This window comes from Schistocerca nitens, chromosome 2 (genome assembly GCF_023898315.1).
Source record: "Schistocerca nitens isolate TAMUIC-IGC-003100 chromosome 2, iqSchNite1.1, whole genome shotgun sequence".
NCBI lineage: Eukaryota > Metazoa > Arthropoda > Insecta > Orthoptera > Acrididae > Schistocerca > Schistocerca nitens.
Window position 1 is genome coordinate 726,663,015 of NC_064615.1, and position 26,626 is coordinate 726,689,640.

Genomic DNA, 26,626 nt, shown 5'->3' on the forward strand with positions numbered 1-26,626 from the left:
GCCAACATATCGAGGGTAAATTAAAATCACCACCAAACATAATCGTATAAGTCGGGTACGAGTTTGAAATGAAATTCAAGTTTTCTTTGAACCTTTCAGCAATTGTATCATCTGAATTAGGAGGTCGATAAAAGGATCCAATTATTATTTGAATCCGGTTGCTAACAATGACCTCTGCCCATACTAACTCACAGAAATTATCTACTCCAATTTTGATACATGATAAACTACTTCTAACAGCAAAAAACGTGCCAACGACAGTTGTGTTTAGCCTATCCTTCCTGAACACCGTTAGGTTCTTCACAAAAATTTCGGTTGAACTTACCTCTGACTTTAGTGCCTATAACGAGCATCAGTGCTTTCTCTTAGCGCTTGGAGACCTCTGGTACTTTCGCACCACAACTACGATAATCTGCAACTGTTATGCTGATGGTTCCTGGATCTATGTTCTTCCTGTGTTCGATCTGCTCCCTTTGAGACTGAAACCCTTTTTGTGTTTCCCCGAGGCCCTCTAACCTAAAAGAACCGTCCTAACATTGCTCTAAATTTCGCTGTTCCATTTTCGTAACACACAACAAAAAACAGAACATCACTGATTGCGTTCTCAAAAATAACGCACGGTGACGAAACGCTGACTTAACATCTGGAAGATTCCGTATTGGGAAGGAGCGCCATCTGGAAGACTCCGTACTGGGAAGGAGCGCCTGGTCCCTGGCACGAATCCGCCCGGCGAACTTGTGTTGGGGTCCGGTGAGCCGGTTTTTAGGCGGTTTTCCATCTGCCTCGGCGTCTGCGGGTTGGTTCCCCTTATTACGCCTCAGCTACACTATGTCGACGATTGCTGCCCAAACAAGTTCTCCACGTACGCGTATACCACCATTACTCTGCTACGCAAAAATAGGGTTTACACTCGTTTGGTGTGAGACGTTCCCTGGGGGGTGGGGGCCGAACCGCACAATAAGCCTGAAAGAGTGGTTCGGTGTGGGGCGGCGGAGGGGTGAAGTGGACTGCGATAGTCGTTGAGGCCCCCGGTTAAAATACAATACAATACAATACAATACAATACAATACGATAACAGCTGGGAGAGATGAACACGCCGGTCTACACAAGTAGAACAACACAGCGTTGCCAGATCTCTCGCAATGTTGTCAATCTCATTACTTTTCTCACACACTTTGTAAATGCAAGTAACAAAATCGGTACGGTAAGGGACAAATGATTTCAAGCCATTTTGTGTAGTGGTCGAAAGTGTACGTTATGTTACATCAGAAACATATTTTATTATGTGGAAGTTAGGTTATGACGAACAAAGCAGTTTTAATCTGAAGAACAAAAAAGAGCGATGGGTTGATTAGAATTGTATCAGAGAGTCGGAAAGAGCATGGATGACAGATACAGGTGCGTCATTCCCTGTTGCGTCCACTCACTGCCAAGGGTCACTCACCGTAACGGCTGGTGAGTGGTGGCGTGTCAATCTGTCAGCATGCGTGACCAGATGTTCTGAGTGGGTGAGAGGTCTGGAGACCGCGCTGGCTAATGCAACAGTTGAACATCCTGTGTATCGAGGTATGTCAGGCCAGCTCGGGAAACATGCAGTCTTTGCGTTATCCTGTTGAAAGATAATGTGATGGAGGCTTCAAACCTAGGACTGAGCCACAGGTCTTAATGCGTAAGAAATCAAAGGCTGCTGTCCAAATTACTGGCCTTGCGAACCACAGGCGATCGTGTTGCGTACACAATGAGACCCCATACCATCAAGCCAGGTGCTGAGTCGGTGTGTCGATGACAAATGCAATGTGGCAACGCTCTTTGTCCTTGGAGTCTTCACACATGGATACATCCTTCATGTTGCTCTACGAAGACCCTGAATTCAAAGCAGGTGGTGCCATTCCTGTGTCTTGGGCGCACCAGTATTCCTACCAGTCTACCATTCCCTCTTGCCTTGTTAAGGGATGCCGCTAAATAGTTGCCATGCCGAAAATCCGTGGTGTTCAAGACTTTTCTGCACACAAGCCTGTTTCCAGACTCAAAGTACGTGACGTGTATGTGCGATCCTGCACCGGCGAGCCAACAATGTGTATGTTCTCTCATGCACTCGTATCTAGAAGCGCTGAAATCCTGCATGGCGTTGGGTACGGCCCTCTGAACCTCTCGATTCCATACGCAACACAGTTGTGGTATCCCGCCCAATACGATCAGCAATATCGTGGAATGATAAGCTGTATACCCATGCTTGTGGTAAACTTCACGGGAATTTGACGTTCCTTTTGTGCCGCCTTCACAGTGTTGCGATTTGAATGGCCAGCAGTATACGCTTTAACACAAAAAAAGGTACGCACTACAAAGGAATTAACATAATGGACGGAAATCGGCAGATGTGACGAATATGAACAGAGAAATAAACGATTACAATTTCAGAAAAATTGGATGACTTATTCAAGAGAAAGAGCTTCACAAATTGAGCAAGTCAAGTTAGACATTGGTCCACGTCTGGCCCGTATGGAAGGAGTTATTCGCTTACACAGATTGACAGAATTGTTAGACGTCCTCCTGAGGGACATCACGCCAAATTCTGTGCAACTGGCACGTTAGATTGTCAAAATCCCGACTTAGTTGGAGGTCCCTAACCATAACACCCGCAAGATTCTTAATTGGGGGACGATCCGGCGATCTTGCCGGTCAAGATACGGTTTGGCAAGCAGGAAGACAAGTAGCAAAAACTCTCGCCGCGTGCAAGCGAACATATCTTGCTGAAATCTAAGTCCAAGATGGCTTGCCATGAAGGGCAAGCAAACGGGCCGTAGAATATCGTCGACGTACCGCTGTTGTGTAAGGGTGTCGCGGTTGAAAACCAAAGAGTCCTGCTGTGGAATGAAATGGTACCCCAGACTATATCTCCTGGTTTTCGGGCTATATGACGCCTGACAGTCTGGTTGGTGTCCCACCGCTGTCTGGGGCAGATCCAGACGCGTCTTCGCTGGTCATTGGGACCTGTAATCTCATTGTCTTCAGTGATGAGTCCCACTTCGAAATGAGCCTAGATGACAAACGAAGACGTGTCTGGAGACGCCGTGGACAGCAGTGGGGCACTAACATGACTGTTGCCCGACATATGGGCCTACAGCCAGGAGATATGGTCTGGAGTCCATTTCATTTCATTTCATAGCCGGACCTCTTTGGTTGTCATCCGCGGCACCCTTAAGAACGCAGCTGTACGCCGAGGATATTTTACGGCCCGTTTTGTTGCATTTTATTGCAGATCGTCCTAGGCTTACATTTTAGCAAGATAATGCCCGCCTGCACATGGCGAGAGTTTTTACTACTTGTCGTCGTGATTGCCAAATCCTACGTTGGCCAGTAAGATCCCAGACAAATGAGAACGTTAAGAGCATTATGGGCAGGGCCCTCCAACCAGCTTGGGATTTTGACCATCTAACGTGCCAATTGGAGAGAATTTGGCACTATATCCCTCAGGAGCACATCCAAGAACTCTGTCAATCAGTCCTTACGTAAGAGCCAGAGGTGGACCAATGCATTATTGACTTGTTCAATTTGTGAAGCTCTTTCTCTTGAATAAATCATCCAATTTTTCTCAAAATGTATTCATTGGTTGTCCGTGCCTTAACGTCACATCTACCGATTTCCGACCTCTTTACAATTCCTTAATGGTCCATGCTTCTTTTTGAGTGTCTATACGTCACACATAGTTTGAACGATAGTGTTGCTACGCTTCACTCCGACGTTTGTTCGCGAGTTCGAGTATCTTTGCACATCTACAGTTCAGAGAATATTGGTGGTTAAGTGTGACGCTCACATCTCACTTGGTAACAGCAAGAGCTGACACGGACACCACAACAGAATGATGCGTGGTAGAGGTGTGGTGAGAGCTGTGCCTACCTCGCGGCCACGCATGTCCTCCTGGAAGACGGCGAGCATGGCGTCGAGCGTGGCGGGCTGCGGCTGGTAACGCTGCAGCGACTTCTCCAGGGACTCCACCACGGCCGCCTCCTTCTGCTCCGACTCCTGCAGCGCCGGGTCGTACTGCTTCCGCCACCACATCGGGCTCACCTGCGGAAGAGAAAAGATGCTCAGCTGCTGTGCTACCAGAGCTGTATTTAGCTGCAACTGCTGTTGTTGTGGTCTTCACTCAGAAGGCAGGTTTGATGCAGCTCTCCACGCTACTCTATCTTGTACGATTCTCTTCATCTCCGAATAATTACTGCAACCTATATCTTTCTGAATCTTCTTACTCTATTCGACTCTTGCTCTCCCTCTACGATCTTTACTACCCACACCTCCCTCTAATACTAAACTGGTGATCTCTTGGTGTCTCAGAACGTGTCCTATCAACCGACCCCTTCTTTTGGTCAAGTTGTGCTACACATTCCGTGTCTTCTCAGTTCTATTCAGTACCTCCTCATTATTTATGTGATTTATCCATATAATATAAAATGTAGACTGGCAATGGCAAGGAAAGCGTTTCTGAAGAAGAGAAATTTGTTAACATCAAGTATAGATTTAAGTGTCAGGAAGTCGTTTCTGAAAGTATTTGTATGGAGTGTAGCCATGTATGGAAGTGAAACGTGGACGATAAATAGTTTAGACAAGAAGAGAATAGAAGCTTTCGAAATGTGGTGCAACAGAAGAATGCTGAAGATTAGATGGGTAGATCACATAACTAATGAGAAAAAAGCAATTTGTGGCACAACTTGACTAGAAGAAGGGATCGGTTGGAAGGGCATATTCTGAGGCATCAAGGGATCACCAATTTAGTATTGGACGGCAGCGTGGAGTGTAAAACTCGTAGAGGGAGACCAAGAGATGAATACACTAATCAGATTCAGAAGGATGTAGGTTGCAGTAGGTACTGGGAGATGAAGAAGCTTGCACAGGATAGAGTAGCACGGAGAGCTGCATCAAACCAGTCTCTGGACTGAAGACCACAACAACAACACAACCCATCTAATCATCAGCATTCTTCTGTAGCGCCACACTTCGAAAGCTTCTACTCTCTTCTCATCTAAATTGTTTATCGTGCATGTTGCACTCTCATACATGGCTATGCTCCAGACAAATAACTTCTGAAAAGGCTTCCTAACGCTTAAATCTATATTCGATGTTAACAAATTTCTCTTCTTCAGATACGCTTTCCTCGCCATTGCTAGCCTACATTTTATATCCTCCTTATTTCGACCGTTATCAGTTATTTTGCTGCCCAAATAGCAAAACTCATCTTCTGCTTTAAGCAAAACTCATCTTCTGCTTTGAGTTTCTCGTTTCCTGATCTAATTCTCTTAGCATCACCTGTTTAATTCGACTACATTCCATTATCCCTGTTTTTCTTTGCTGATGTTCATCTTATATTCGCCTTTCAAGGCACTGTCCATTCCGTTCAACTCCTCTTCCAAGTCCTTTGTTGTCTCTGACAAAATTACAATGCCATCGGCAAACCTCAAAGTTTTTATTTATTCTCCATGGATTTTAATACCTACTCCGAATTTTTGTTTTGTTTCCTTTACTGCTTGCTCAATATACAGATTGAATAACATCGGGGATAGGCTACAACCTTGTATCACTCCCTCCTAAATCACTGCTTGCCTTTCATGCCCCTCGACTGTTGTAACTGCCGTCTGGTTTCTGTACAAGTTGTAAATAGCGTTTCGTTCCCTGTATTTTACCCTGCTACCTTCAGAATTTCAAAGAAGATATTCCAGTCAACATTGTCAAAAGCTTTCTCAAAGTCCACAAATGCTATAAATGTAGGTTTGTCTTCCTTAACCTATCTCCTAAGATAAATCGTTGGACACGGAAGAGGAACGCTTGAAGTTATCTGGAGCTGTAGATACTGCGATAAGGAATAGCTCAGTAGGAAGTTAAGTTGAAGAGGAATAGACATCTCTGAAAAGGGTAGTCGCAGAAGTTGGAAATAAAAACTTAGGTACAAAGAAGGTAACTGCGAAGAAACCATGGGTAACAGAAGAAATATTTCAGTTGATCGATGAAAGAAGGAAGTACAAAAATGTTCAGGGAAATCCAGGAATACAGAAATACAATTCACTTAGAAATGAATAGGAAGTGCAGAGAAGCTAAAGCGAAATGGTTGCATGAAAAATGTGAAGAAATCGAAAAGGAAATGATTGTCGGAAGGACTGACTCAGCATACAGAAAATTCAAAACAACCTGCGGTGAAATTAAAAGTAAGAGACGTAACATTAAGAGTGCGATGGGAATTGCAGTGCATAAGATAGAGCGGGTAGGTGGACAAAGTACTTTGAAAGTCTCTATCAGGGAGAAAGGCTTGTCTGATGACGTGGTAGAAGAAGAAACAGAAATCGATATAGAAGAGATGGGGGATCCAGTATTAGATTCAGAATTTAAAAGAGCTTTGGAAGACTTAAGGAATAGATTCCATTCCATCAGAATTTCTAAAATCATTGGGTTAGTGGCAACATAACGTCTACTCAGGTTGGTGTGTAGAATGTACGAGTCCGGCGATATACCATCTGAGTTTTGGAAAAGTATCATCCACACAGTTCAGAAAATTGCAAGTGCCGACAAGTGCGAGAATTATCGCACAATAAGCTTAACAGCTCAAGCATCCAAGTTTCAAACAAGAATAATATACAGAAGAATAGAAGAGAAAACTGAGGGTGTGTTAGATGACGATTAATTTGGCTTTAGGAAATATAAAGGCACCGGAGAGGGAGTTCTGACGTTGCAGTTGATATTGGAAACAAGAATAAAGAAAAATCGAGATGCGTTCATAGGATTTGTCGACTTGGAAATAGCGTTCGACAATGTAAAACGGTGCAAAAGTTCGAAATTCAGAGAAAAATAGGGTTAAGGTATAGGACAAGATGGGTAACATACAAGTTCAAGACCCAAGAGGGAACATTAAGAGAGTAAGACGAAAACGAAGTTTTGGGATTAAAAGCGTGTGTGTGTGTGTGTGTGTGTGTGTGTGTGTGTGTGTGTGTGTGTGTTTGGAGCTTACGGGCGCTCATCGTCGAGGCGAGCAGCGCTCTTACACATATTAAAAGAAACTCGGATTGAAACTGATGTAAGATGGGGATGTAGTTTTTCGCCCCTTCTGTTCGATCTATTCGTCGGTGAAGCAATCACAGAAATAAAAGAAAGGTTGAGGATTGGAATTAAAATTCAGGGTGAAAGAATATCAGTGATAAGATTCGCTGATGAATTGCTATTCTCAGTGTAAGTGAAAATGAATTAGAGGATTTGATGAATGGAATGAACAATCTAATGAGTACAGGCTATGTTTTGAGAGTGAATCGAAGAAAGACGAAACTAATAAGAAACAGCAGAAATGAAAATAGCGAGAAACTTATTATGATTGGTGATCACGAAGTAGATGAAGTTAAGGAATTCTTCTACCTAGGCAACAAAACAATCCATGACGGATAGAATAAGGAGGACATCAAAAGCAGACTAGAATTGGCAAAAAGGACATTCCTGGCCAAGAGAAGTTTAATAGTATCAAACATAGGCCTCAATTTGAGGAAGACATTTCTGAGAATAAATGTTTGGAGCACAGCACTGAATGGCAGTGAAACATGGACTGTGGGAAAAGAAGAGCATCGAAGCATTTGAAATGTGGTGCTACAGACGAATGTTGAAAATTGGGTGGACTGATAAGGTACAAAATGAGGAGGTTCTCCGGAGAATTGACGAGGAAAGAAATACATGGAACACACTGACATTAAGAAGGGTCAGTATGGTGTCTGTTAAGACATCAGAATGACTTACATAGTACTTGAGGGAGCTATAGAGGGTAAACACTGTGGAGGAAAACAGAAATTGGAATACTTACAGCAAATAATTGAGGAAGTAGGTTGCAAGTGCTACTCTGAGATGAAAAGGTTAGGAATTCGTGGCGACCTGCATCAAACCAGTCAGAAGACTGATGACCCAAATAAACCGCCCATGGCATGGAAAGCATTTTGTCCATATAATGTTTTCCTACAGAAATCAGTGCTGTCGAAAACAAATTGCAAAAAATCGTTATCATCGATATCCAACGGTGAGCGCTAATGCCGAAACTTCAAAAAGCATTGTTTCAGTGTACGAGAAGAGAAATCTGAGAGCTGATAGTGTATCTGTTTGTCGCAAGAATCCAGACTTTTGAAACAAAAGTGCTGCTACTCCGATCTGCGCTGATGATATGAAAAATTTCGGTTAGCTGAGGGAATTACGCAATATGCGAGAGCAATAGTCTTCTTCTTACATTTATCAAGAGATGCACGTTTATTCTTCAGTATGACATCATCCAGAAAAAAAGCGTAAATTTTCAGGTATATCTGACTCAATTTCTTGAAAGAAATTATCTGATGGAGGATAATGTTTTGTGTCGTAGACTTTGGAGCGAATATCCTCTACAACGATTGCTGCAGCTGTCTTTAGAATACGCCGACGCTCTTCTGCTTGGTTATCGCTTTTTTGGTTGTACCAGGCTTCTGCCAATTACTTATACCCGTCGGAAGCAAACTACAGTAGCCTTATTGGCAGTGAAGACATTCAAAATAACGTCACCATATCTCTTGGTGAGTTGTGCTTTCACAGTTTTTATGTGTGGGCAGTAATCACCTTCAATTTTAGCCATCAGTTCATCCAGAGAATTCTGTTTGAGATGAAGGTCAATATACTGCATACAGAATGGATCTGGTTTGCAGACGGATCTCTTTGCAGACGGACCTCTTTTTTAACTTATCCAGTCGGTGGTGCTGGGTACAATTTTTTCATGCACGAGTTGTGATACTGATCATGGACTGCGACCAAACCACTGACAATCTGGCGTGCTCGAGACTCTCAACAATCGCTTGCCCCCTTAATTGCAAGCTCTAGTAAGTTCTGAAATGCTGTTTCCCATCGATAATTTACACACTCTGTACAAAATATTACAATCGCAAAAGCGCGCATCTTTTTGTTTCGCCACAAACTCTGCTGTTATCTTAGCAGCGAACAAGAAACAATAATCTCTGAATGACAATATTGGATTAGTGAATGGCAGTTGTGGATGGGAAGGTGCGACATAGCTTTCTCTATGCGATGATATAGACATTAATTTCTGATTATTATAGCGTTTTCGACTCACATTGTGAACCTCTTTCGATCTCTGTCCCTCCAAGAGTTTGCCCTCGTTGTACTTCCTTTCCTTTCTTCGAACACTTGACTTACGAAATGTCTCCAACCCTTTTTCAGTCACCGTTCATCCTTGCAATGGATTTCCTCAAATAATACGGTTCACTTCCGTAGAAGCTATGGCTCTAAAAATGTGAAAGGCGCTGTAGAACGACAGACTCGATTTGATGACTCAGGCAGAATATTTGGGCTCTGCCGGCAGATGTTCCGTAGAAGAGAAAGGAGGGAGGGGGGGGGGGGCGGCCGTAGTGGCCGTGCGGTTCTAGGCGCTACAGTCTGGAACCGAGCGACCGCTACGGTCGCAGGTTCGAACCCTGCATCGTGCATGGATGTGTGTGATGTCCTTAGGTTAGTTACGTTTAATTAGTTCTAAGTTCTAGGCGACTGATGACCTCAGAAGTTAAGTCGCATAGTGCTCAAAGCCATTTGGGGGGGGGGGGGGGGGGGGGCACAACGCCTTGGCGGTGCGTCACTGTATCATTGATGGTTACAATGTATGTGATTATACAGTGCCTGTATCTTCATAGTTGTTTGTTGTTGTTGTGGTCTTCAGTCCTGAGACTGGTTTGATGCAGCTCTCCATGTTACTGTATGCTGTGCTAGTTTCTCCATCTCCCAGTACCTACTGCAGCCTACATCCTTCTGAATCTGATTAGTGTATTCATCTCTTGGTCTCCCTCTACGATTTTTACCCTCCACGCTGCCCTCCAGTACTAAATAAGTAATCCCTTGATGCCTCAGAACATGTCCTACCAACCGATCCCTTCTCCTAGTCAAGTTGTGCCACAAACTCCCCTTCTCCCCAATTCTATTGAATACCTCTTCAGTAGTTATGTGATATACCCATCTACTCTTCAGCATTCTTCTGTAGCACCACATTTCGAAAACTTATATTCTCTTCTTGTTTAAACTATTTATCGTCCATGTTTCACTTCCATACATGGCTACACTCCACACAAATACTTTCAGAAACGACTTCCTGACACTTAATTCTATATTCGATGTTAACAAATTTCTTTTCTTCAGAAACGCTTTCCTTCCCGTTGCCAGTCTACATTTTATATCCTCTCTACTTCGACCATCATCAGTTATTTTGCTCCCCAAATAGCAAAACTCCTTTACTACTTTAAGTGTCTCATTTCCTAATCTAATTCCCTCAGCATCACCCGACTTAATTCGACTACATTCCTCTATCCTCGATTTGCTTTTGTTGATGTTCATCTTATACCCTCCTTTCAAGACACTGTCCATTCCGTTCAACTGCTCTTCCAAGTCCTTTGCTGTCTCTGACAGAATTACAATGTCATCGGCGAACCTCAAAGTTTTTATTTCTTCTCCATGAATTTTAATACCTACTCCGAACTTTTCTTTTGTTTCCTTTAGTGCCGGCCGAAGTGGCCGTGCGGTTCTAGGCGCTGCAGTCTGGAACCGCGAGGCCGTTACGGTTGCAGGTTCGAATCCTGCCTCGGGCATGGATGTGTGTGATGTCCTTAGGTTAGTTCTAGGGGACTAATGACCTCAGAAGTTGAGTCCCATAGTGCTCTAAGCCATTTTCCTTTACTGCTTGCTCAATATACAGACAGAATAGCATCGGGGAGAGGCTATAACCCTGTCTCACTCCCTTCCCAACCACTGCTTCCCATTCATGTCCATCGACTCTAAAACTGCCATCTGGTTTGTGTACAAATTGTAAATAGCCGTTCGCTCCCTGTATTTTACCCCTGCCGCCTTCAGAATTTGAAAGAGAGTATTCCAGTCAACATCTTCATAGCGTTGTGGAAAATATTGCGAAATGTACGGTATGCGTGGTACGAGGATGTGGACAGGTGTGACGTTTGGAATTTTGAGTCGATCCTAGACTGCCCGGATAGTTGAAGTGATATGTGGGAAATATGATTTCGAGTCCAGGACCAGCACAGATGTTTATACGCCACAAACAGCTGACGTCAATCCGCAACCGCAAAATGCGAATCCGTTTAGTAACCGTCTATTTATACCCGCGGCACAAGTTTATAATAGAAATTATAGGAAATTTTCTATAGTTCAATTTATTACGAACTATTTTCATCGTAATCTGGGTGGGAAAGTAGAAACCATTTTTGGGCGCCATTTTTCCTATATAGTAGCACGATCGGCAAACACAAGAGGTGGCAAAGTGAAAATTCGTAAAGAGCACGTCGAAATCTATAACAATACTAATTTTCAAAACTCCCGGATAACTATTCAGGTATCCCCCCATTTTGAGCACCAAGATACTGTACTATTATGACAGTCAAGGGAACTGACATGGGATACTGGAGAAGTGATGGCCACAGTGGAGGCGTGTAATTATCTTCTAAAATCAAACGATGTCTAGTGTGTATGTACAATTGGACTGTCAAGGAAGTAGCTTTGTGATAATGCCTTCCACCCTGTTTGAGTCTGTAGGAGTCTACGTGAGTGTATTTATTGCTGACAGTATGATTCCTCATAGCCTATGCTTACTTCGCAAAGCAACAACTCTTTATTTTAGCGCACCGGCACATCACACACACAAGTCCTACACAACCACTGCGTCATATATAATTAGCAAGTAACAACTTTTTTAATAGCTACAACAGACTGCACACACAAATTGTTCAAATGGCTCTGAGGACTATGGGACTTAACATCTGAGGTCATCAGTCCCCTAGAACTTAGAACTACTTAAACCTAACTAACCTAAGGACATCACACACATCCATGCCCGAGGCAGGATTCGAACCTGCGACCGCAGCAGCAGCGCAGTTCCAGACTGAAGCGCCTAGAACCGCTCGGCCACACCGGCCGGCACTGCACACACAGGAGGCATGTCACTCAATTCCTGGGTCTCAACCTGACACTGTGCAAATTACTGTCACAGTTTCATGAACACAATGCACACGTGCGTGTAGCTTTCTGTCAAACACAAATTCTGTACCTTTTGTTAATGTTATAGTCGGATGCTGTAGGTAGCTTATGGAATCCCGCGTTCCCGCATGTGTGTTGCTGCCTGGTGTGTGTGTGTGTGTGTGTGTGTGTGTGTGTGTGTGCGTGCGTGTGTGTGTGTGTGCACGGTTACCACGAGTTTTGCGTCCACGTCACCTACGCGTTTTCTACATTCGGTTCGAAAGCTCTGTGTCATTCGACTAAGTAGTTATTAGTGTCGCCCGTCAGAACAACAAGTATTAATTTGCTCTTGTTTTGCGATCTGTGCTACCCTTCATGAAATACATTTCACTGATATTCTTTCTTCAACTCCTCGGGATTACCGTGCATTCTTTCGGTATGATGGAAAATGACAACTGTCGAATCAGGATGCGACGGGAATTTTTGGCAAAGCACATCTCTGTAAACCTGCCAAGGGCTTTCCAATCCACGCCACGCAGAATCGCTGCTGCATTGGAAGCAAAGGTTGACCAGCACGCTATTAAGTAGGTGGTTATTATGTTTTGACTCATCTCTGTTGATATCTGCCTCCAAAGTCACGTGATTACGCATGCACACACACACACACACACACACACACACACACACACACACACACACACATCTACTGTTATTGGAACACTGGTTCAGAGAGTATGGACTGGATAATTTTCCAGAATGTGAGATAATGTTAAGGTACATGTTAATATTTCAAGCTGCTGGGTTTTATCTACAACAAAGGATATACAGCTAAGATTGCCATTCCCAAGTTGCACATCATATAGCTCGCATTCCCTCCACTATTTCGCGATAACGCAAAATGAACTGCCCTTCGTTTTTCGATGACTCAGCCCCCACGCCGCAGAGGATGATGAATAAGCGTGGTGTACGCTGCCTCTTTCAGAAGCTTTGCTGTAGCGTCTAAGTGTTCTCCTAGAAAACGCACTTTTTCACTCTATTAGTGTACTGAGAAGATTCCTAAGCGCAGTAACATGCCATGGTTCATGTTATTTAAAACACAAAAAACATTAAGTAGTACAGAGTTTATTACTAACTTAAATGATGAGCTGGTAGAATTGAAGAATATACCTGCTCTGGTTGGATAAAAAATTACATGATTCAAATGTATTCAGATTTGAATCGTAAGTTACCAAACTAAGCTGGATATTATTAAAACTACACCAAGCAAACATAAGTTCGACACATTTCTGATGAACACTGGTCATAGCTGTTATAGTCTAGAGGATACGACTCTGTAAGCGCTGTATAAACATTTCATGTTTGCACAAGATTTCTGTGTCATTTCTGATGCGATTAATTCAACAAGACGCATCTCTTTTTGTTGACCAAGGTTGTGGACGACCATCATAGTGAGGTCTGCTGTTACAGCTTACATTACACATTATCTGGTGATTAAGGATAGCCAGCAGATTGAGTGTGGTAGCAAGCCAGTGCTACAATGGATCCTCCAGCTATATGGCATCACGTGTTTTATGCAGTCTACAGATACATCATACCAGACAACGACTATGTTATGTGGAGTGAGATATGAGGATGTGTGAAAGTACTAAATATTTAGAGGGGTAGCTGCCAACAATACGATAATTTCATGTAGGTTTGGATAGCATCTGGATTTAAGTGCAAGCATGCGTGTCTTAGCTTGTTTCCACGTCTTTTTTTTTTTTTTTTTGTTCAATCCCTGCACCACAGATCACTGTACATGGCGCAGGATGATTGGTACAGATTTTTTGTATTCTGTCAACAATGAATGTTATCATTGAAGACGTTTTCTCTGTTTCGGAATGTGTTACTTGAATCAAGGTACGAACTGGACCATCTTCTCCTGACCTGGAAGCCTGCAAAGGCTGATGTCAGTGTCATGTGTCTCTGCGTTGACTGGTTCAAGGCCATCATATGCCGTTGCCCATAGTTGCGTCCCCTGCTTCCCCTGGGATGTGGGCAGTTGAAGTTAACTGAATTAAGGCCCATGCAACTGTGAACCACAGGGAAAAGAACTCATTGCTTGGCCTGGCCACTCTCAATGTCAGGCTGCCAGCATGCGCAGTGTGTGCTCCAGACACTTGCCGGTGACACACTCTGGATATAGTAGGAAGAGGCTATTACCTCGAATAGCCAAACCCCACAGAATTGCGGCATTTGGGTTGCTGGTCGCCGTATTTGTTAGTAACAGTAAAGGCATAGTCCTTGATCCTCTCTTTACTGCCTACCAATGTGTCATATGTAATCTGTAGTGTATGTGTTCTGTGTGTTCTGTAGTGTGTGTGTGTGTGTGTGTGTGTGTGTGTGTGTGTGTGTGTGTGTAGGCAGCGTGTAAAGACATTTATTTTTAAAACCAGTAGGCTATCTTACATTTGTATATACTAAGATGGTATCTGTTCTTTCGGACATGTCCGAAAGAACAGATACTATCTTAGTATATATATAGTTAAGGCTCACCGGCCACTTGACCATCTTCTTCTTCTGTGCGAATGCACAAACAGTGCCCGAACTCTTACGGGAATCGGCAACGCGCCGCGAGTAATGAGTATAATGGGCGGGGGAACTACGAATGTAGAGCGGGACAATACGTTGAGAATGTGGGTTTCGCGGGAGGCGTGCCAGAGATAAATCCCTGCAGTCGCACTATCCTCTGTGTCCTCGGTGGCTCAGATGGAAGAGCGTCTGCCCACGTTGACGTAAGCTAAGGGTGTTCATTTCATTGTAATTATCTCACATTTTAAACTTGAAGCAAGCAAGCTTAACTGGAGAAAAATGTACTTGATATGCTATTCAGTGTGTGCAGGTAGCTGGCTTTTTCCGCCAGAGGCAGTGTTATTATGGGAATTGGTAGTTCAATTGGACTCAGCTATAATGGAGGGACACACTCCTATACCAATTTTGATAAATTATTTAGCAAATCCTGTATCATGTTATTTGTAAATAGATGCCCACCACAAGTTCCTTGTGTTTAGGGTAGTATTCCCAGGTGGGTGTACATAGGAAATGAGTGAAGGTAGAAGATATCAGTCCTAAAACCCAGTCATATTGACAAATCCACAGCACAAAAATTGAAAAAAAAACAGGTCTACTATTGGTGCTATCAGTACATGCTCCTTCATATTGTAATTGTTATGTGCCTAGAATAAAGCAGTCATAAATCATAGTTTATTTTAAATTAGGAAGAAATTGTAAAAGACAGTTCTACTGCATATAAATGTATAAAATGTGTCAGCTGGGCGTATAAATGTGCAAATAGTGGCTGCAGTTGAATGTATAAAGCCTCTGCTTCATTTCTGATGAAAAAATTGAGCACCCTGCTCCATTACTGTAATGCTATGGGAAACAGCCACATAACTCATTCATAAATTACCTGACCTCTGCTACCTACGGTGTACGGAGCGTGAGTGAGGAGACAGTCTCACAACTAGTAAGACCATACGGAGTGGTGGGTAGGGCCACCAACTATCTGCCGTAGTGACATCATAGTCCACCATTTTTGTCACCATTTATATCTGCCGCCAATTTTTAATAGTGACATCATAGGCAGCCACCTTAGTGACGTCGTACTTATAGACTGTGCCAGCTTTTCCCAGCCACCCAATTGCCAAAACAGGGGCGAGGGAGTAGGCGAGGTGGAGGGGTGGGGAAGGAAGTGACCTTGGAAGTGACAGCTCATTTGCATAATTATACCACATATTGCGCCAGGAACGGTACAGCTCCACTACTTGCTATTAAATAATGTGACTGAAACACTTTCGTAATGAGCCAAGGTACAATCAATTAAGATTTGTGTGTAAAAAAAGAGCTCTTTCAAAACAATGTGGCCAATTGTATATCGGCCACTGCGATAACAAAAACTGTGCTACAGCTGCTTAGACTTTTCACCAGTTTCCATATTACGAGGCTTTCGCCTCATGTGACATTTGTTATGTTTTCCGTCAAAAGAGGCTTACAGTAACCAAATTTTCGTAGAATGAAGACACTCTCTGTTGTATAAAAGTATTAAGCAGATCTTGAATGAGATTCTCACTCTGCAGCGGAGTGTGCGCTAATATGAAACTTCCTGTGAAACTGTGTGCCGGACCCAGACTCGAACTCGGGACCTTTGCCTTTCGCAGGCAAGTGCTCTACCATCTCCCATTTTTTTAAAATTTTTTTTTGCGGGGGGGGGGGGGGAGTAGTGGACCGGTGGGGGCTCGGGGTGCAAAGTGTGCAGGGGTCGAAACCCGAGGCCTGGCCACAGTGTCCCCCTCATCACCACCGAGCCTGTGGTGCTTAGGAAAGTGGGAGACACAGGTATCAACAGAAGTGGAAGGTGTTGTTGTTTTTATTTATTTGCATTGTGTTTTTGTAATATTCACTATTATCATGAAATTATGTGAACACATCGGCGAAAGAGGAAAAGAAAATATATAAATTCTGGGTAAAGAAAAGAGAAAGGAAAAGCAAAAAGAAATAAAATCCGCGCAATCTGCGACGCGCTCTCCCATCCGCGGAGGTCAGAAGTAGAATCAATCGTAGGCGGCTTAAACTCAGACACCGCCGGGGGAGGAGGGGTAGGTGCTCTCTGAGCCAGGCACCCCTCACCGTAGTGGAGGTCTAACAAAGACCCCTCGAAGATAGTTAGCAAATAATGTTCGGTAACGTGGCGTGTTTTCAAGAACTGCATGGGCTGTTCGTAAATAGGTCCAGAAGTCGAGGCGGGATTTAGGTCTCTCATGAAAGAGATAAGCGACCGCCCACCCTTTGACCCACGTAATAGCATGACATTTGGCGGCGGGAAAATGTTTGTCCTCCGGGTATAGGAACATTCGAGGTTCGATTGTGTCTGGTGGCACCCGGAGATAGCAGGCAATGATTTGCTGCACGAAGTGCCATACATCTTGTGAAGAGGCGCATGTCAGACGGTGTTCATCAGTGTCCAGTTGCTGGCAAAGGAGACAAAGAGGGGATTCTGACAAGCCAATGTTGTGCAGTCGCTGCTTTGTGGCAAATTTCCTGTTGACTATGTGATACCACAGTGCCTGGACGTTCGTAGGGAGTAACGGCTGGTGGATGTTAGTCCACACTATGAGCCACTGGATGGAGGGATGTTTTGTTTCCATCACATTCCAGGGAACACAGCGCACCAGCAGGCTGTAAAAATCCTTAGTCCTGGGTGGGCGCGTATCTGGGAGACTACTATGTATGTAACTGGTGTCGACGAAATAGGTCGAAATATGAGACAAATGAGGCACGATATGGCCGACAGACACCGGTGGTGAGATGGAAGCAGGTAGGAGGACCTCAAGCAAGCTGTTAGAGATGTACCTTGGCCCGTCCACTGTTTTCTCATGGTACTAATGTACAAGGCTGCAGATCGCATATTGACATTGACGATCCCGACGCCACGATCCCGTGGGGGCAGGGTAAGTGTCTCATAACGGACTTTAAACATGGAACCAGCCATGAGATAATAGCCAAAAACCGCCTGAAGGTTGCGCCGAATTGCATTTGGCAGAGGGAGAACTTTTTTTTTTTTTTTTAAATTCTTTATTTCCAAAATACATATTAATTATACAAAGTAGCCCACTGCCTTATATGATTAGTGGGCCAAGGTATGTTACATTTATGTGGGTTGCAGCTATTCTAAGTGTAATTTAGTAACTAGTTAGTAGACAAAGTATTTTAATCTACAATGGGCAAATTAGTATGGTGTGTGAGTACTATGTGGTAACCTAACTGATTAACTATAAACTAGTCACTAAAGCCTGCAGCTTACAGATGTGTCAGCTGAAAAATATAAACCTACTATAAGGCCTTGCTCATTGAGCTAACCCCAATGAGCATGCCCCTGACACTGGGCTGGCCATGGAGTTAGTCGCTGCAGGTTTCTAAGGTTAGTATCTATAATCTAGGTCCTACAACTAACTTATCCTAAGGTCAATTTAGGTGCGTTGTCTAATCCGTGGGATTGCACCCCACTCCCCCTATCCCGAGTCACGGCGGATTCCAGACTACAAGGTCGGCCTGTCCGCACCCAGGCGGTTTGGGAATAGGGTGCTTGACTCTATCAGTGTTTGATTAGGTCTTTACTGAATGCTAATTTGGTTCTCTCAGGTAGTCCTTTAAGACTTTCTGTGATACCGCGTTAGCCAGGTTGTTGATAGTCTGAAACGTGTCTTGTTGTCTCAGCAGTCTGTACGTGTCTGTATGAGGTAGTTGGTCACGCCAGTCTGAGGCCACATCATTGAAAAGGGGGCACTCGTAGACTACATGATCAGGAGTACCCTCCGGAGCACCACAGTCACACGCAGGTGTCGCCTTTATCCCAAATCGACATAGATATGTCGAGTAGGGTCCATGTCCAGTGAGAAAGTGAATCAGTCCCCTGGTTGGTTCGAAATATGGCATTCCCATTCTTTCCCTCACATCTGGCAATAAGTCATAGGTTCTACGTCCAGTTTCTTCGCCTTCCCATGACTGCTGCCACAACTGATCCCCTCTTAGCCTAATCTCAATTTTGTTTTCACTCCTACTTCCTAGAATTTCCTCTATTTTCTGCAAGTTCCCCTTTTTTGCCCAAAACCAAGCGGCTTGCTCCCGAATTTTGATATCTAAGGGGCAGAGCCCCATTATTACTAACAGGACTCCTCCCGGCGTGGTTCTGTATGCCCCCACTGATCTCATAATCATATTCCTCTGCACTCTTCTCACTGTCATGGCGGGCACCACCCTCGTGAGCCTGTGTGCCCAGATTCCCGAACCGTAACCCACTATGGAGGTGAGTATGCTGTTGTGATATAGTTTGATGAGATGTGGTGGGAGATGGAAACGTTTATGTCCGATGGAGATGAGGTTGTTAAGTACTTGTAAAGCTCTCTGAGTTACAGTTTCAATGTGCCTGCCAAATGACCACCTTTCATCAATGATGATGCCGAGGTATCGAGTCTCACGTCGCCTAAGAACTGGTGAGCCCTCTATTCTGACTGTTGGATTTCGAACAAGTTGTCCCTTTAGAAGGAGATATGTGGACTTAGCTGGTGAAATCGTCATTTTTGTATTACGGCACCAAAGTTGCAGTGTTTCTATTGTTCGTTCAATCCTAGGCTCTAAGTCTTCTCGGCTTCGGCCGCCGACCAGTAGGAGGAGGTCATCAGCGTAGGCTATCACCTCTAGCACTTCATCACTTTGCTGTAATTGGTCTAATAAGGGTTCCATGTGGATGTCCCAAAACAGGGGACCTAGTACGGAGCCCTGGGGACATCCCTTAGTGATTGTTTTCCTAACCCTTGTGCTAGGGGATGACAGCCAGACCTCCCGATCCTCACAATAGCTCCTCAGACAGCCGTATAGCGGCCCTGGACACTCCTTCTCCCGTAAACAGGAGAAGAGCGAAGGCCACCACAGGTTGTCGAAGGCGCCACTTATGTCCACCATGACGCCGACAACGTACTTGTGCGGGGTAGAGCCACAGACCTCGGCGGCCAGGGCAATTGCATCAGATGCCGATCGCCCAGGCCTAAAGCCGAACTGCCTGCTACTCATCCCGCACAGCACTCGGTGCGCAGCCAGTCTGTTAGCCAGCAGTCTCTCCAAAACCTTCCCAAGCAGATCAAGCAAGCAGATTGGTCGGTAGGATTTTGCTTCTGCTGGGTCTTTATCCGTTCCTTTTTTGATAATAACTACATTGCCCTCTTCCAGATTCGAGGGAACTTTTGCTGTCTGAGACACTCGTTATATAGGTGAGTCAGAGGGGCAACTATCTGGGGGGCCAGAAATTGCACCACCTCCGCCACAATGCCATCTGGCCCGGGAGCTTTCCCTATCTTCAGGGATTTTATGTGGGCAGCCACCTCTTCTTCGGAGAAAGGGTAGACTGCCGTGTCGTTTTCATACTCATTATTATTATAGTTCTCTCGCAGCTGCCGTTGTTCATCTGTCTCCCCATCCGCTGTGTCATCAGGCAGCAGGGACTGGAGAAGGACCTCAGCAGTTTCCTGCCAAGACTCCGTCATCCCATACCCCCGCCTGACGGTTGAGAGCTCCATCGGAGAGCGGATTTTTTCCCGGACAAGCTTATAGGGAACTCCCCAGGGGTCTAAGGCAAGTTGGTTTAGAACAAAGTGTTCCCAACTTTTAGTTCTTACTTCACGTAAGTGCTTGTGAAAATTGTCTTTCGCTTCCCGGTATAGCTGCAGCCATCGCTGTCTTTCTAGCCAGACGACACTGCGCTGGTAGTGCCTCCTGAGCCGTCTAACAGACCGACGCATCTCCTCTAGTTCAGCCGACCACGGTGACGGAGAGGCCGCCACGGCCTTCCTCCTAGTAGGTACAGCAGCCTTTACCGCTCGAGTTAATGCTGTCGTCAGTTCCTCAGCTCTGTTGTCAACGTCAATGTCCAGGTGTCCGTCACCTTCTGGTAGTGCAGGAATGTCCCACTCCCTAGCAAGTTTCTCCCAGTCGGCTCTTCTGTAGTTATATTGCACCTCCCACCCCATGGCCCAGCGGCTCTCCTCATCTCCCACGCTGAAAGTGATAAGATTGTGGTCGCTCGTGGTGGCGTTCTCTACCACTTCCCACTGATGGATTAAATGCGCAGCATTAGGCGTAACCAAGGTCACATCAATATTTGTGCCTTGGCCTCCTCCCGCCACGTAGGTCGGAGGGTTGCCAGGCATGTTTACCACTACCAGCTGCAAGGCCATAATGACCTCTTCTGCCTTTTCTCCATTTGAGTCCCTGGTGCCGCTGTACCATAGGGGGGATTTAGCGTTTATGTCCGCAGTAACAATTACTTTTCGCCCCCGCAACGCCGTGATAACTGTGGTAAGATGTGCCAGATGTCTTTCAATGTCATCTCCATATTGAAAATACATGTTGATGAGAATAATGGTTCCAGATGGAGACTGCAGCTCCACGACGTTGCAGTGGCTGGTAGTGAACTGTGTTAGAACTATGGCTCTTAGTAGTTTATTTGTTATGGTTATTGCCGATCTGGGGTCTTCTCCTTTGCTTATGACTTGCCAGGTTGCAGCTGTGAGAACTAATTTTCCATTTAGGGAGTACGGCTCTTGCAGACAGACCAGATCCAGTCTCCTCTCCTCCACTTCCTTACGTAACTCCTGCATCACAAGTCTGCTGTTATGGGCGTTTAGTTGGCCGATGGTGATTTTCGTCATGTGGTTTTATGGAAAATAAGTATGAATTCTGTCGTTAGGCCAAGTCTTGCTCCAGTCGAATGTGATGCGTCCATTTGCCAAAACTGCTTGTTCATAGATGTCATTCAGGTCAAATTTTTCTCCACGTCTGTCGAAGACTTTCTTAAGTAAGTCCCGCAGGGCTCCGAAGTCGGTGGGGAGATTCACTGACTTGAGTTGGATCCTGTCTACAGCCTCCATTACCGAGAAGGTGAGTTTCCTACCATTTTCATGTCCCACCCGGACCACGTGTCTTAAGGCAGTGGTCAGGGTAGTCGGCTGCTCCAATCTTGCAAGTTGCATAGTCAATTCCAGGTTTGGATAGACTCTGACTGGGTCGATGGGTGGCAACCTCACGACAGGATTTATTGTGGGTTGTTCACTAGAGCTAGTTATCTTATTTTCCTGGACTGGGTCGTTTATGCTTTTGTTCTCCTTTATTGAGATTGCCACAGTCTCTATTTCAGGATGCCGTTGCCGTTGATCTTTGGTCGGCCTTGTCTCCCGGCTTTGGGAGGAGGGAGACTTAACTGTGAAAGGCACGGTTTGAGTTCCTCTGTCAGTTGTTTTAGAATATGTTTGAGTACTCGCATCCTTTGTATTGATTATTGGGTCAGCGAGTGACTTCAGAAACAATTTAAGGGCACTTGCCCTCAAGGCATCCCTCCTCCTTTTGCTCGGGGATTTTCTTTTGGGCATCCTGTTCGCTTTGACCTGTTCAGCCATAATCTATCCTTGAAATTAGCCTCTGTTCAAGGAATCTATAGGTGGGGCAGTTTCGCCCAGTGGCGCCACAAGGTTTCTTACCCCTTCTCTTACAAGGGATGCAGACTGCTGCAGCCCTGCAATCCCTTCGTACGTGTCCATCTTCACCACATTTTGAGCAGGCCGACCCCCTGGTACAATGCCTCAGAACGTGGTCGAGATCTCCGCAGTTGTGGCAACGCGGTACCACAAGATAATCCCGTGCATTTACAGCATGGAAGCCTATGTATAGTTTGCCCATTGTAGTTATCTTTCTCCACATTTGAGCGGAGACCTCAGCGACGTGGTGAACCACATCACGGTCCCGAGGCCCCGTTTTGAATTTCAACTTAAAGTTCTCTTTAAAATCGTCCTCTGTCATTTCCTCAAAGTTCTGAGCTCTTATGGTGTTATGTATCTCCTCGCTAGTCATGACAGTTGGTACATCATACAAGATGACCAGCGGGTTTCTTTTTCTCGGTGGCTCGCATTTGACCACTGAGTTTAATTTAGGGTTATTTAATAATTTTACTTTGTCTTCTTCGGAGGCAACTTCTACAATGACGGAATTTTTACTTGGCTTAACCTTATTAATTCTGATTTTGTCCTTTACCGGATTAATGGTAGTGGTGAGCAGCTCTTGAATTCTTTTCACACTTGTGTCCTGACCGGGCAAGGTCCTCAGAAAGACCGTTGTGTCTGCTCTTTTAGAGACTTTAGCAATAGTGTCCTTAGTTGTCTGTGTTTTAGGTGGCGCTTGTGCAACCACTCCCGCCCAGGTCTTAATAGGTTGTTTCCTTAGTCTCTCATTCTCTTTCTCCAGTTCTTCTATGCGGCCCTCAAGTTTGGCGTTGGCGATAGCCCACGCCGCCAACTCATTTTTAATTGTTAACAGTGCCGCCTGACTGATTTTCCCGTTTTTAATGTTTTGCTCAAGGAGCGATGTGATCCTTGAGTGTCTTTGCATGACGTTTTCATCATTTGCCTGTCCCGTCTCGTCCTGGGGAGCAGGTACAGGCATCAAGGAAGCTCGCGATAGCGCACTCGAATCACTCGTTTCTGATGTCTCCATATTTGAACGAGTGATAAAAGGAGGTGGGAGCCCGTCTCTTGCCCCGGACCGGCTCCTCTGGCATGGGGGGGACTTCTGCAGCTCGCCCACCGACCTCGCCCCTAGGTCAAGGGCACTCCAGAGCTACCGGGTTCAGCGCGCCGTCTCCAGCGCACTGGTCCCCATCGATGGCCCCGTCGTCGACGATTTCACACGACGCTCCTCGGCAACTGCACCCCGCACTCCGGAGAGGCGGATGCACCCCTCGCCCTTCGCCGCCTACTTGCCCGAGCTTCCACCAGAAGGCCAAGGACCCACTCCTACTCAGGTGGTGGGTCGGTCCCCCAGTCGTTCAGCGGTCTGGGCCCATCTAACCTAGCCCAGGCGATGTCACCACCTCCTGGGTTTGGCAGAACACGCCCCGGTTACCCAGGGGCGCGGCGAAGCACCCTTGCCGATTCGCGCCGTGATCCCACGCCGACAAACGAAGTCGCCGGCATGCAGAGCACCTGCTGGTCTGTGCCCTGCGAACAGAAAGGGACTGGTGTTCGGTCCCTCGACACAGCTCCCCCTGTGCCACGCACCCTTCGCTTTCGCATCGGGTTGGGTCGCAGCTCTCCCTTTTGTCGCAAGGCAGAATGCCAAGCTTAACATCTGGCACCACGGGAAGGCGGAAAGAGCCACTTGGGAAGGAGAGGCTATAAGAGACGCATCACTTCCCCTGTGAGGACTGCCACGGCACACCCGACTGAAAAGCGATACGCCCCAGTGCGAGCTTCCGTGCCTTACGGCGCGCCGGCAACGGGCGGGCCCGCGCCGAAACGCGCCGTCAAGTGACTGACCTCACGCCAGAGGGAGAACTTGCGTGATGTGGACCAATTTTGATGCGACATAAAGATTAAGAAACTCAACCCGTTGAAGTGTGTCCTGGCGGAGCAAGAGGTTCTGGCGGACGTCGTTGCGGATGACGAGTAACAGGCGACGGAAATTCGTTGCCGCTGTGCGTGTGACTGTGGGGGTAAAGGTAATGCCCAGGTACCGGAAAGTCCGCACAAGCGGCAGGGGTGCCACTTCACCCTCCTGGAGGCCTCATCCAATGTGCATTGCAGAAGATTTGGCGACATTCATGGCACTGCCAGCGGCAGCCCCATAACGGATAATCAATTCGAGGATTGCTCGAATCTCGGAGCCGGAGCGAATGAGGAGGAAGAAGTCATCAGCATATGCCCGACAGCGAAATGTGTGTTGGTGTAGGGTGAGGCCAGAGAGCTTGGTCGTCAAGCCCCCAATGAGGGGCTCAAGGGCAATGGCATACAGGAGGGTAGAGAGGGGGCACCCCTGCCGTATCGAATGGCAGATAGGTACCGGCCCTGCTAAACGTCCATTGACTTGGACTCGTGAACTGGCACTGTTGTAAAGACGCCGGATGTCGTCGAGAAACGGAGGGGGGATTCCCATTCGGGCTGCCACCAAAAACAGGAAACGATGGCGCACTTTATCGAAGGCGCTGTCGAAGTCTATAGCGACGACCGCTGCACGGAGTCTGCAGGCCGCGGCATTCCCCTGTGGCAGACTGTATGTTAACCTGTCCTCCGGGCGTCGTTTGCTCTGGCAAGAGGATATGAGGGAATATTGTTCGGAGCCGCATTGCCAGTAAGCGCGCGAAAATCTTGTAATCGGCATTGAGTAGGGTGAGCGGTCTGTAACTCGTGACCATCGAACCGCGGGCTGGTTTGTGGACTGGTATGATGATGCCCTCAGCAAAGGCATGTGGGATTGCTTGGTCAGATTCCATCAGTTCTTGATACATAGTAGTCCACCGCGGTGCCATGAGGTCCTGGAAGGTACGGTAAAACTCAATCGGTAAGCCGTCAATGCCGGGCGATCTGTTGACAGCACCCTTAGCGATTGCGTTGTTGACTTCGTCTCGCGTGACCGCCACTGTCAAAGCATCCGCCTCCGTGTGGGGGAGGGTGCGCGTGACGTAATGCAAAATGGAGTCGTCTGCTGCAGTTTCAGCATCTTCTTCACTGTAGGTACGACAGTAGTGCTCGACGAATGCGTGGACGCTCTCATTCTGAGTGGTCACCTGCGTGCCCTGAGGCGTGGTCAGAGTGCTGATGATCTGCCGACGACGCCGTCGTTCGTCGGACACTATATGATGCATGGATGGAATTTCTAAACCCGCATAATCGTGGCGTCGCGTCCGTATCACCATCCCTTGCAATTTCCGGCGTGCCAGCGCAATTATCTTCGCATAGTTCTTTGCCGATCCAACTGGTTGTCTGGGGTTGGCCGTTAAGCGTCCAGATCTCGGAGAATCGCTTAATAGAAGTCAACAGTGTTGCGATGCCAGTCGGCCATGTCCTTCCCGTATCTCATCAGTGTCCTCCGGATCGCCGGTTTGGCGCAGTCCAACCACCATGTCAATGTCGAGCGGAAGCGGGGAAGGCGTCGTTCGCAGGCTGTCCACGTTTCAGTGACTTGTTGGCGACATGCCAGGTCATTCAGGTGTGAAGTATTGAGTTTCCATGGCGCACGGCTGCGCTATACTGATTGCGGCGGAAGGATGACCATACAGATGTAAGTGCAATGGTCGTAAAAGGCCAGCGGCCAGCGTTCGGCGCCCCGTATCGCAGATCTAAGAGTTTGTGAGGCGTATATCCTGTTTAGTCGGCTTGCGGAATGACTGGTAAGAAAGGTATAGCCAGAACGGTCCACGTGTTGAACTTCCCAGGTATCGTGAAGCAGGAGGTCTCGCACCACTATAAGTAGTTCCTGGCATGTAGTATAGTGGGGAATCTGATCTTTGGGATGCAGAACGCAGTTGAAATCACCTCCTAGTAGGCAGTGGTCATAACGTCCTAAAAACAGGGGAGCGATTTCCTCGGAATAAAACTGGGGTCTTTCATGCCGTCGGTCGGTGCCTGAGGGAGCGTAGACATTAATGATGCGTGTCCCCATGGCAGTGAGTGTCATGCCCCTAGCTGATGGAAGGAAGGTGACGTCGGTCACAGAAATCTCGTGGCGGACGTAGATGGCGACTCCGCGGCCCATATGATCACTCGCGGAGGCGTGGGCAGTATAGCCATTGATATCCGGGAGACTAGCAAAGTGAACTTCCTGCAGAGGGGCGAAATCAATATCCGAAGCCCAGAACATCTGCATAAGGCGGATTTTCACCCTGGAACGGATGTTGCTGTTGTTGATGGTTGCTATCCGGTAGGCCTGGTGGCGGACTACTGGAGGCTGGTCCACTACGCCGTCCGCGCAAGAGCGTTGGCGTCGCAGTGGAACGTTGTCCCGCTGGCCCGCAGGGGATTCTGGGGAGAGTATGATTAGTGGTTCGGCCCCGACGGCGCACGGTCCCGTAACGGCTCCTGCTCCTAGACCTCCTCCTCGTGCCACGCCGTGGAAGCGGGCACCGGTGTATCGTCCATTTTGTCTGCAGAAAATGTTGTAATGGTGCGTGGTGTAGTGTCGCCTGTGATATGTTCATGAATTAGTTCAGCATCAGCAGGGGTCGCAGGCACACCGGTGGATGTTTCCGCGCTCATAACGTCTTCGTCA

The 26,626-nt window shown here is 46.5% G+C and overlaps 1 protein-coding gene across 1 annotated transcript in view; it reads right to left on the reverse strand.

Annotated features, from left to right (window-relative positions):
* Positions 1–26,626, reverse strand: part of LOC126235287 (cilia- and flagella-associated protein 100-like) — a 168,003-nt gene that overhangs the window by 55,056 nt on the left and 86,321 nt on the right. Inside the window, exon 5 of the mRNA XM_049944013.1 lies at positions 3,899–4,069. Within this exon, the coding sequence (XP_049799970.1) occupies positions 3,899–4,069 (171 nt within the window). The remainder of the gene's footprint in view (positions 1–3,898; positions 4,070–26,626) is intronic.